This window comes from Gymnogyps californianus, chromosome 12, assembly GCF_018139145.2.
Source record: "Gymnogyps californianus isolate 813 chromosome 12, ASM1813914v2, whole genome shotgun sequence".
Lineage (NCBI taxonomy): Eukaryota > Metazoa > Chordata > Aves > Accipitriformes > Cathartidae > Gymnogyps > Gymnogyps californianus.
In genome coordinates this window covers 2,405,758-2,418,123 of record NC_059482.1, presented here as the reverse complement: position 1 = coordinate 2,418,123, position 12,366 = coordinate 2,405,758, and the positions used below count along the sequence as shown (strand labels likewise).

Below are 12,366 nucleotides of genomic sequence, written 5' to 3'. Positions count from 1 at the left end.
TTAGTCTCTGGTCCATTATATTCCACTTCACCCTTTCAGTACAGAATTACTGACATTATTAGTGTCTCAGTATCACTGAAACCAAATGCATAACAGAAGTCATGTTTCAAAAAAAAAAAAAAAAAGTATGTGAGTGCTTTTATGCTTAAAAAAAAAATTAGTTCTTTTTACTTGCCTTTTGCCTCTTACATTTATAAGAATCCTTTCCCTGCAGCTGGAAAACCTAGAAATGAATCTATGATATGTCTACTTCTAATGCAAGTTGTTATCCTCTTGAAATCATGCGATGGTTTTCCCGGTGGCTGTCACTGTTACCCGAAGATAACCCCCAGGTGTCTTCCTTTTTGTAGGGGCATTTTCAGAAGGCCTTACTTTGCAGTGTGAGGTAGTGTTTAAATTCATCTAAGTCAAGAAATCAGCCTGCCATTTTGAGGTTAAATAATTCCAGGCTCATGTGTGTCATTATGAATTAGAGATGATGGATCTTGAAAAACAATTGAGAGAGATCCTTTATTTATATGATAACTTCAATTTACAGGATGGGTTTTCAAATGTATCCTTGTGGTGGTGGTGGTGGCTGGCAGTAATAGTTCTTAGCTACCCAGGTGCACAAAAGAAAGTGTTGAACTGCTTAGGAAATGTATGTGGTTTTGCTGTGATATGACTTTTACAGTTGCAGAATCTTTAATCTAGATTCAGAAGATGCTTTTTAAACGTATGCTTTCTCAGAGACAAAATAGCCTTTGGAACTCCTTTGGAATTTGTAGCAAATCTACGGGTGAGAACATGCATAAGAATATTAATGTATAAATAATCTGCATCTACTTACTGACTGCATTTGTTTTCCACAGTTTTTAAGTATGCATTGTTGCATGGCCACTGGCGGGCATGAGATATACACATATAATAAAGCTGGATTTTTGTCTCTTTTTCAGAGGGTTCGCAGAGTTCAGTTTCAGCTTCTAATGAGATCCAACAGAACCAGCCACAGGCACTACACTATGCACTAGCCAATGCTCAGCAGGTTCAGATCCACCAAATAGGAGAAGATGGACAAGTCCAAGTAGTATGTACTCAACTTTTTCTAAATTATTCCATTTAAACAATCTAGATTCTTGCAAACTTTGCTTCAGTTGAAATTTAATTTTTTATTTTAAAAAAAGTGACCTATCATCACTTCTTAAGCGTGATTTTCAGAAAATAAACACTGAAGGCTTATGAAAAAATTGTTAGAGTTATTTGGCAAAAATCTTCATGCAGGATTTGCTCACACAATTGTTGCAAATAAATGCGCATTCATTACTGTATATAGAATTGACTCGTCTCTACCTGGCTGTTTGCTTGCACTTGCCTTATTAATAATAGCAGACCTACTAAGCGTATGATTTATACTTCAGAGGTAAGTTCTAGCTATGACTTTCAAAACAAGAATGCATTTATTTATTTATTTTCATTTAAAAAAACCCCTGCATTCTCAGGCATTTTTGAACATCTGTTAGCTGAATCCTTTACATATGTATTCATTTAGATACATGTATATAAGTAAAAGTTATAAATATTGACATTTTTTAAGCCTGAGACTCCTACTATAACTCAGGCCATGATTATTTTTCTATATGGTTTTAGTGTACTCTGAAAAAACTCACCTTGACTTTAGTTCCCGTGTGCCACAGTTTGACTACAAGGATTGTTTTAAATTAAGATTTTTAAAAGAAGTAGAAGGAAATAATGAAATAATGGGTTGTGTGGCATTTCTGATGTGCAGCATTCAAAAATAGTGAATTATATCTGCACACTCATTCTTTTGTGGTAGAAACCTGAGAATTTAATGTGTGAAATCTGTCTGCCATTAGTTTTCAAAAACTTCAGGCTTTGCAGTTTACAGCGTTTATGCGCGGTCATATAACACAGAAACTTTGTCACTGATGGTGTTAGTGTTTTGAAGGTACCCAGGTCTGAGTGTGGGCCAGCACTCAACTGTGCCAGGCAGTGCCCAAGCACAGAACAGAAAGAAACATGCACAGACACATAACGTACCTGTTCTGCATGATGATCACGTGAGCCCACTTTCCTTAGAAACCAGGCTAAAGAAACAGGCGGAAATGGGCAAATAAACAAGAATTCTTGAGAGATATTAGTCAACAATATAAGCCGTAGTACCCAGTGGTCTGACTGTTGCAAAGGTTTTAGTCAACGCCATTACAAAGAAGAGTCTGAAGTAGGATAATGAAGCATCTTGGTAGATATTTATACTGTTCTCTCCCCAGGTAAGAGAGGCAGTGCAGGAGAGAAGGAGCAAATGTGCCCAATTGCATAATTTACACATAAAGAATGAAAACTCTCTATCAACACAGGGTATACTCAAGTCTGGTCGTGTAGAGCTGCAAATAGTCAGTGTGGAAGTGGTGAAGTTGCTCAGAAATATGATGAAGAAAAAAGGGCTATGAAGGACTTTGGAATATAATATCTATATAGCTTTATATAGATAATATCTATATATAATATAGATAGATGATAATATCTCTATATATGTATATAGCTTTTGGAATGTTATCAAAAAAGACATGCCTGTAAGACCTGCTGAAGGTTTACTGGAGTAGCAGTAGAAGAATCAGAGAAGAAAAGTGTCATGGAAATTGGGGGGAAACGTCAAGATGTGCAGCACAGTGTTGAAGGCAACTGACAGAGCTGTAAGCATTGCTTAAAAGGAGGACTTAAATATTAGCCAGAGTATTTTTTAAGGAGTGCATGGAAGTGGAAGGGGTTTGAGATGAAAGTGATTGAGAGGAACTCCAGACAGTAACTGTAAGAGTTGTGGAGAGGAAATTGCAGTAGAGAGCACATTTTTCCAAAGTGAAAAAGGTTGCTTATAAAGTAAGAGAAAAGAAAGAGCTGGAGTGTGGGTGTAAGGGATGCTAGGAACCATTAGCTGTGAGATCCAGATAGGGTTGGAAAGTCCAGGCCACCCGTTTCGTTTTCCCAAAGGCCTTGCCCTTTCCTGTTATGTACCTGGATACCATATGACTTAAATGGAAGTCGAGGAGCTAATCCTGGAGAGTGATTGCTTAGTGGAACTAGATCCTAAATGCTTTGAATTACTACTCTCAAACTTGGAAGAGGACTAAAGAGAAGTTCAATAAATTAACTTGCAAACTTTTTTTCCCTCCTGTCAGTTGAGAGCATCCTCAGTGAAATAATGCTTTTTCTGCAGGAACTGGGTGCAAAGGTTCCATTTCCACTTCACTTTTGCCATAACTTTACAGTATTATTGTGTGAATTTCTTTGTCTCTTGGTTTCCCTATATATTTTAAAGAGCATATCTTCTTAACTGCTGCATGGAACTTTTTATGAGATTTAATTGATGACTGAAAAGTATTTTTCAAGTCTTGAAAGACAAAGTAGAAGGGAAAATTATATGAAATCCATGGATATAATAGGCAAAACGGTTATGTTTGTAGATGTAGGTGATGAAACTTTGCCTCATTAAAAGATCTGGACCTGTCAACTATCCTTTAAATTGATTGTGGAATCTGGGAAAAATCCACTACGACCCACAACCACTATCTAAATGTTGTCATAATTTGTCAAACATGTAGAGGGATCCTAGGTTGAAACAGATGAAAACGGTATTGCTTTCTCAGTTCTTGGGAATGATACATATAGATCAGGCTAAGAGGCATTAGTAAGATGATAGTTATCTATACTATATATGTTTAAAAGAAATCAGCATTGAATTGAATTTGTGAACAAACTAAAAGGACTGTCCTTGAAGGCCAGCTATGTATCTGCAAAAGATGAGTGAGCAGTTCTTTTTTGGAATGCTGCACGATAGAAAGGTGAAGAAAGTCACCTTCTCTCCCCTCCCTTTAGTCAGAAAGGATTGCTTATATTTGAAAACACTATAAATGGATCTTTTAAATGTTCAGTGCTTTTTCCTGGGAGCCCTGAGAGCTTGATGTTAAGGAGGGAAAGTGATTCTAATCTCAACATGGACTGGGCTGTGCTCTAATTTTATATACAGTCCCTATTGTCAGAGTGATACTTTCAGTATGTTTTTTCTCCCTATAAATAGACAGTTTCCTTCCAAAGGAAATGAAACTGTTTGAAATAGAGGGATCTGTGTTTCTTTGAAAATCACATGCAATTGTTCTTGTGTTATAAAATAAGAAGAGCCTTTGACAGAATTCCAAATGATTATCTTTAATCTCTGTCTCATGCAGGCATATTAAAATGAACACAAAGCCTTATAAACCTTGAAGTAGGTTATTTAGAATCCAATCTTCCTTCAGGTAAATCACAGTAGCAAAGACTTCGCTGGGCTAGTCAGGATGCACAAGGAATTCCATCCACTCTCTTATCCATGTTTTGATCAAATGGTAGGCTTGATACCCTTCTGAAGTGGTAGGTATGGTCAGCAATACAAAGTGTTAACATTATTAAAACTGTTAGGGCAGATTCTCCATTAGCATAAACCAGTGTAACTGCATTCAAATTAATGACTTCATGCCAATTTAGAGCAGCTTGACAGATAGTCTTTAGCATGGTACTGTACTTCACCATAACTATGTGAATGTACAAAGATACATGGATACTTACAGATACCTTTTAAAACCTCACTCTTAGTGAGTAGTTAGTCTTGGCATATCTGTTTTAAGAACTGAGTTTCCAAGGTCTTTAAATGGGATTAATGTTTCAGGCACAATTTTAATCTACCCAAGTAAGTTAGTCCCATGCTTTGTGTATCAGTCAAAAATGCAGATACTTTGTCTATAGAGAAATGCACTGCATAAATGTTATTTCTTATTATGCCTGTTTTCTTTCCTCTTATGTGAAAATGAACCATTCTTTCTTCAAAGTCACTCTGCTTATGCTTTGCATAAAAAGATGGGGAAATATGGATGCACTTAATTTTTTTTAAAGCTATCTTTAATGGTTTTCATTGAATAAGCGTTTTGCTTCCATACATTAAGCTGTATTGAATCCAAGGTAATAGCTTCTTCCTCTAGTTATGATTTTCTTCTGATGCTCCTTGGTGTTTTCTTTTGTTGCGGATCCCACAGGGCCATCTCCACATAGCCCAGGTTCCTCAAGGCGAGCAAGTCCAAATCACGCAGGACAGTGAGGTGAGCCAAAAGTTTGGGTGCCTGTGGAGCAGATGTTGGCCAGAACTTAGGGCCCCAATTCTAAAACCGTACCTCTGAGATCTGCTACAATACACTACAAAGACCGGAGGGGGTAGAAGGGAGAGCATGTGGTGGAGCCAGGAAGAAATGTGCTTTATGGCATTAAATGCAAGATGCTGTTTCTGTCTCTGGGTTTTTTCTGGGTTTCTGGTTGGTTGGTTGGGGGTTTTTTTGGTTTTGTTTTTTTTTTTTCCCTTGACCAGCCACAACAGCTCTGTGTGTCTGTCACACTAATGATTGTTGTATATGGCTGATGGTCTTCGCTGGAAATTTAGTACTTACAGAGTATTATAGGAAACCAGCTTAGGTGCTTGCACTGCCATTGAGAAATGAAATTATTTTAGTTAGGTTTATGAACTAAATGTGTTCACAATACTCAGTGTCTTTAATTGTGGGAACTGTTGAACAGGAGTTGGAGAAACCTTCAGATGCCATCTAGGAAAGATATAGGACAAGGCGTAATGGCTTTAAACAGAAAGAGTAGATTTAGATTAGATACAAGGAACAAGTTCTTTACTGTGAGGGCAGTGAGGCACTGGAACAGGTTGCCCAGAGAAGTTGTGGATGCCCCCTCCCTGGCAGCGTTCAAGGCCAGGCTGGATGGGGCTTTGAGCACCCTGGTCTAGTGGAAGGTGTCCCTGCCCACGGCAGGGGGGTTGGAACTAGATGATCCTTAAGGTCCCTTCCAACCCAAACCATTCTATGATTCTATGATATATTGCAGAATGAAGTGAACTTACCTTCATTAGTGATCAAGTAATCTGGCACTGCAGTATTTGCCCTTCGTAATTTTTTCCATAAAAATAGTACGGTAGAATGGAAATGGATAAATCCAGTACTCAACCCTCCAATTTTGACTTTTTTCCCCCCACTCAGGCAAAACAACACCTGAGTCAGAGTGCTGTTGTTGGTTATTTAAGAATGTATAGAGACTCCTAACTGCGAAGACTGCTGTTAGATTTCTTGTGCACTTAGTTTGTTTACATGAAGAAGCAATAGCAAAATAAGGTTAAACATGAATGCAGACTACAATTTTAATCTGTATGATTTCCCTGTAGAGTTTTTTTACTTAAGGTTAAGCATATCTGCTTGTGGGTTAGTTTAATCCATTTGCAAAGTACCCTAAATCACATCTCATAAAACCACTTTTGGTGCAGAGGAATACTGTTAACACAGGGAGCTATTGTAGAATAAATATTATCGTAAATATTATATAAATATTATAGTTAAAGGCAGCCTCCTTTGAAGAACTTGTCAGACCTAGAGAGAAATAAGAAAGGATCAAAATGTTCTGGGTCTAAAGGAATGCATAGTGTGCTAAAATAAAACGGAAGCAGTTCTTGGGTAAAGAGCCACTGAAAAAATTGTGATTCAGCAGATACTAGTTGTAATTGATCCTGAGGTTCAAGCACACCCCGGTGTCCATTGGCTTCATCTGAAGTTCCCATGTGTGAGACTTGAAGGACTACATTTGTCCGTGACAGATGAAAACATCTGGTTTTAAATTTATTACAATGTACGCAACTTCAAATACGAGGAAGTGCTGCCAGTGAGCGAAAATGCAGAAAACATGCAAATCAAAGAATTGGTATTTTTTCCTCAAAGAAATATGCTATTTCACTGCAAGTCTCTGTGTTTGGGAAGCTGTTTTTTCTTAATCTAAGTGTACTTTTGAAAAGACATCTCTGAGCATATGAATAAACTGCTTTCCTTTTTAGACTTTGTAGCTACAGTTTCCTGTAAAATACTTTACATTATTGAGAATTTTTTGTAATAGATGTAATCCCTGTAATAGAATTATGTTGGTCTTTGGTATCGAATTTTGATTAAAAAAAAAAAAACCTGTTAGCACAGGCAGTAACTTTATAACAACAAATAGTAAATAGCACTCCATACATGTAAAAGTGTTATACTACTAATTCTAGTTTAGTAAGGGTTTGACTTAAATTTGCAGTTTTATGTAAATAAGGAAAAACAAAAATCTTGCCTCAAAAGCCATACAAGCAAACTTTGCATAAACATACTGTACATTATGCAGTAACTTTCAAAAAGCAAAACATGCTGGTGCTGAAAAACCTCCTTGCTTTTTAGTCTGTTTGTCCTTGTGGTTAAAGTGCTGACCATTGAATTGTAGCTGGATTGCCAAAATAACCCTCAGCAGAATTTCCTAAATTAATACATTTCCTTAATATTGAAGTCGTTTAATAATGAGATGAGAAACAGGCCTTTTTCGGGACAGAGCAACTTGTTAAATGCCAAAGTTCTGTTTATTGTCAATGCTCTTATTTTACAGGGAAACCTGCAGATACATCAAGTTCACGTGGGTCAAGATGGGCAGGTAGGAACAGAACTGAGTTTTAAGCGGCACTTTACTTTGGTCTTTAAAATTAATGTTGCAGTTGGAGTGATCTCACATTATTAGTGGCTGTTTTAAAGAGCAAAATCTGTTCTGGTCTTTCTGTTTAAATAAACAACTTGCAAAATGATAAAACATAAGCTAAGTATTTTGTCTGTGGACTCAAAGTATTTGACCAAGCTTATTTCATTACTCCAGCAAGATACTTTATCCCTGTGTTTTATACCTGCTTGTCTTTGGCCTCCTCACTCTTACGTTCACTAACTGGATTGATTATATTGTGTACGGTATGTTCTTTTCTCTGTTATCAACTGTCACTATGGCCAGATGTGGACTGCAGTCCGTGCGAACCTGAGAGCATTTATTGCTGAGGTTTAAGTAGCTATTTTTTTCATTATGTGGCTGTCTTGGGAGAAACAGATCTTTCATATCTGCTTTTGTTCTTTTTGATAACATGGCTTTATTAGGTGCTTATGCATACGTGAGGTAAGAAAAAGAAGCTTTTACTTTGAGTGATGAGTCAATAAGTGATTAAATTAGCAGAATTTCCATGTCAGGTGTCAGCAAAATTGCTAACATTTGATCTCAGCCACACTTTACTAAATGTTGAGCTATATTAAAATATCCACAGCACAAAAATATTCCTGTAAGAATCTTTCTAGCCAGACCACTTGAATAAATGTTATGAATTTTTTTGTTCCTGTTGAATATTAGTAAGTAGTGAGACACATGGCTAGAACTTGAATACTGCCCTGAATTGAAAAGGCTCATGTCATGAAGGTTCTTGAACTCAAAGGCCTTGAGAAGCTACCAGTGCTCTGAACTTTTGACCACATACAGTATTTGTGTGGGGAAGCAATCTAACTTGTATTGAAAAAATAAAAATAAAAAAACCACTTTAAGTGTTCTTTACTGAGACTTTAATCAGAAGTACTTTTGCAGAAGTGAGACTAGGAAAGGTGATTTTTTGGAGACATGTCAGAACCTTTGTTTTAGTACTTACTGTTCTTTTTTCCTTCTTTGTGAAATACTGCTGTCCAAATTACATCTTCTTAAAAGACTAATATTGGGTGGTGGTATGTCTCTCAGACAGTGGCATGTAGATAAAGTTACTTTTTTTTAATTATAGCCTAGTACCATTATTTTTCCCCTTGAAAAATCTATTCATAAGTATTCCACAAATTGCATCTCTCTTTCTTAAATAGAACCAAAGAATGTAGTTTAAAATGTTGTTGCAAGTTCATGCTGTTTTTAAGGGAAATGCTTGAATGACCGTATTTTCCTGAAACCTCCTATGTTAGGCAGGGAAGGGTGAGTCCTTTCATACAACAGTAGCATTCAGCCGTGTCTCATGCTAAAATAGTCATGGAGTAAAAAAGTGTAAACTCTAGAGTAGTAAAAAACTTCGAAACTCCAAATGCCCAGAAGTGGAGTCTGGCTGATCATCTGAGCAGTTGCGTTAGTACATGCAGAATAAGGCTACACTGGAAGAAAGGTGTTCTAAAAGTATGTGTTTGTAAATGTGTGTATACATGTGTCTGTGCATATATATGGATATGTGATGTATGTTTGTTGAAGTGTGTGAGAGCACACACAAGGTAGGGAAGAAAAGCATGACTTGATTTTTTTTTTTTTTTGTGGTTGAAATCAACATCAGCTTATCTATATAAAGGCATCTGTACTATTACATAGTATATCATATTTGGGATAATCTTGGTTTTCCCCCAGGTGGTTGTGGCTGTACATGTGTATGTAGGAAATCAGTTTAGCATCCAATTTTGGGGTTTTTTTTAACTAACTGTACTCTGGGCCCTGCTTTTAAACTTTCCTTGAAAACAAATGGTGAAGTGCTGGGTTTTTTGTTTTTCTTCATGCACTCAGCTGCATTTTGTTGCAAAAGAGTAACTGCTGTGTCTTGAGCATCAACAGCCAGGCATTGTCACACCTCAGCTGGCATCTGTGCAAATTCACCGGAACCCTCAAGCTCCTCCAAAAGTATTTGCTGCTTAGCTGTTTTCCAGTGGACTAAAAAATAGAGGCAAGCAAATATTTAGGGGATTTTTTATCTCCATTCTGCGTTAGATAGTGAAACCTTCATCAGCAGTTCAAGCCATGTGGGCCTGTTTTGCACTGAAGTGGATGAGTAGCACTCACATGATTCCTTGCAACAGCTCCGTGTGTGTGTTATGTGAGGGGGTAGAGGGGGTCTGTGGCTCAACTGGCTTCTGCTCATCAGCTGATCTGTGTTAAGTGACCATTTTTTGAGCTATTAGCTCATAAAAATTGCAAAGTAAAATGAGTTAAACTAAACTCTGTCTGTGGTTTAAGAATGGAAGTTGAAACTAATACATTTTCCTTGGCACTTGTAGTGGGATAAGAGCACAAAAACCTGTCATATGATACGGTTCAGCGGTAATGTAAGTCATAACAATCCAGTAGCTTGCAATCATCTGTACATGACCTGTGATCAAAGAGACTTCTGTAGTTTTCCCACCTGTCCATTACTTTTCAGGAGAGTGGCTTTTTCTTCCGTGTTTTGAACTCTAATGCACGGTGCCAAGGGACACTGAAGAATATTGATAATAAGGAAAGTGAATAATGTGGCAGTTCTGTTATTGAATATTTTTAGCTGACTAATATATACTTACTAATGGTACTAGATCTTAGCTTGGCTACTAAATATTCCCTTTGAAAATTCATCTCATGCTGCTGTTTTCCACATGTTATTGTACACTTAACAGATGTTAGGTATTCTCTCTATTATCAGGTGAGGTTTAGTACTGCAACCTGATGCAGGCTTTCACTCTGAATCACAAGTAAAAGGTTTACAAGAAGCTGGAACTGCAAAGCATAAAGTTGTTAGCTTCATGTGAACTAAAGCATAAAACGGCATAAATCTACTGTGAAATTTTATCAGTAAAATTTCCAAGGTGATAGATACGTTTTAAGCTTCGTAACGCTAGTAATAAATACTAGCTTCTCTGCAGAATGCTGCCAGTTGTTGATTTTAACTTTTTTTCCCCCTCTTGAATTGTCTGTCCTGGTAGTTGCACTGAATTTAGATTTTGTTTTTCTGGCATCATTGTTCGTGGAACTAATGAAACCATGCCAAAAAGAACGCTGTCTACCTACACATGTGTTCTATTAGCTGAAAGTTTCATATTTCAGTGCACGTTTAATAAAAATACCAAACTGCAAAAATAATTAGACTTCATATTAACTAACACTTGAAGCCTTGGACCAGTGGGAATTTTTTTGGACTTCTCATTTTATACTTATAAATTACCAGAAGTTTTCTAATTTGTCTCTCTCTTTCCTCTGATTACCTGCCCTCCGTTCTCCCTAACTCCATCCTTTTCTTCCTTTGAGCTTCAGTGTTCTGCATCCCAGGAGGTGTTCAATGTGTGTCCTGCACAAGCTGACGTAGTGCCACAGTGTTCAGAAATATACATGGGGTATAAAGAGGTAGAACAGGACAATTTCAGTAGTTTGACATTCCTTGATTCTGCATTTTAGACATTCCATTTTGTACATCCTCACAGCCAGTGTTTCTCCAATTTAGAAATTAATTAAAATGACAGCAGGCAAATGGTCTTCAACTAATAGCCTTAGTTCTTAAATTAAAAAGTTAATGTACTTTAAAATCTAAAATACAATCATACATATTCCTGGAGAGCTGACAATTTGTTCTGCTCAATGAATGAAAAATGAATAACAGTAGCAGCATTTAGTTCGCTTAGTATCAGTATCTGTAGGTAAGTTAGAAGAAGCAGGAGAATCCAGAACAAACAGCCTGTATGATAGGTTTAGCAGAAAAAAGCTAGCCAGCAAGTTGCTTTTGTAGTATTGTAGTAATCAGTCTTCTTACTGTGTGCATATGAAACAAACATGCAGAATTGATTCTGCTACATTACATTTTTCAAAAAGAAACTTGACATCTTACACAGTTGTAGACACAGTCTCTTCCAGATAAGTTTGTAATCAAAGTGGTGCGCTGGGACCCATCCATAACCGTTGAGTTACATATACGTAGAGAGAGAGGAGATCGCATTAATAACACATTTTTCTGCTGCTTAGTGAGGTATTTGTATGGAGCAGTGATTGCATTATCTTTTTCTGAACTTTTACTCTGACCTTGCTGCTATGAGCTTTACGGCAGCTCTGAGGTCTAGGAGAGTTCAGATACAGGGCTGTGGAGGTAGCTCACCAAGTAAGCTTTAGAAAAGCATCCTCCTGTGTGTAAGAGAGTATACAAATCTGTGATCAGAAAAGATATTCTTGGAAAATTGCTGTAGTGATGGAGAAAATACAGCAGACTTCAGTGCTGCGAAGGAGCAGCTAGCTGCTGTTGGGCCTGAAAGGTTAGACGTGTATGAGAAATAGATCAGTGAGAGTTTGTCTTTAATGTCCTCAGGAGGAGTATGAATCTGATGTCTCGTTCAGATCTGTTTTCAATACACATAGTACACCCTGCAATACAGCTCAGAAGGAGATATGACCTCATCACCTATGTTTGAAACATCTGTCCTATTTCTGTACTCTGCTGTAATCTGAAGTGAAGGGCAAGCTGTTAAATCTTAGAGGAATGGAAAAGGGGGCGAAATGCTTCCAAATGTTCGGGGGAAAAAAACCCTAGTAATTCCATGTAATGTCCAGTGAATCTTACTTGTGACTGGATCAAACTAAAATGAGAATAGGTTGGTTTGTGGAGGAAATTATTTACAAACTTATGGGACAATCTTAAACCAACTCTTTTAACATCTAGGTTTTGTACCTCTGTGTACCTCCCTGATCATTATTGAGATATTCACACCTTGCTTTTCAGTG

The 12,366-nt window shown here is 37.2% G+C and overlaps 1 protein-coding gene across 2 annotated transcripts in view; it reads left to right on the top strand.

The window, feature by feature from the left end:
* Positions 1–12,366, top strand: part of BANP (BTG3 associated nuclear protein) — a 153,990-nt gene that overhangs the window by 77,407 nt on the left and 64,217 nt on the right. For both annotated transcript variants that reach the window (XM_050904135.1, XM_050904136.1), the window contains 3 exons: positions 936–1,066; positions 5,061–5,123; positions 7,477–7,521. In XM_050904135.1, the coding sequence (XP_050760092.1) occupies positions 936–1,066; positions 5,061–5,123; positions 7,477–7,521 (239 nt within the window). The remainder of the gene's footprint in view (positions 1–935; positions 1,067–5,060; positions 5,124–7,476; positions 7,522–12,366) is intronic.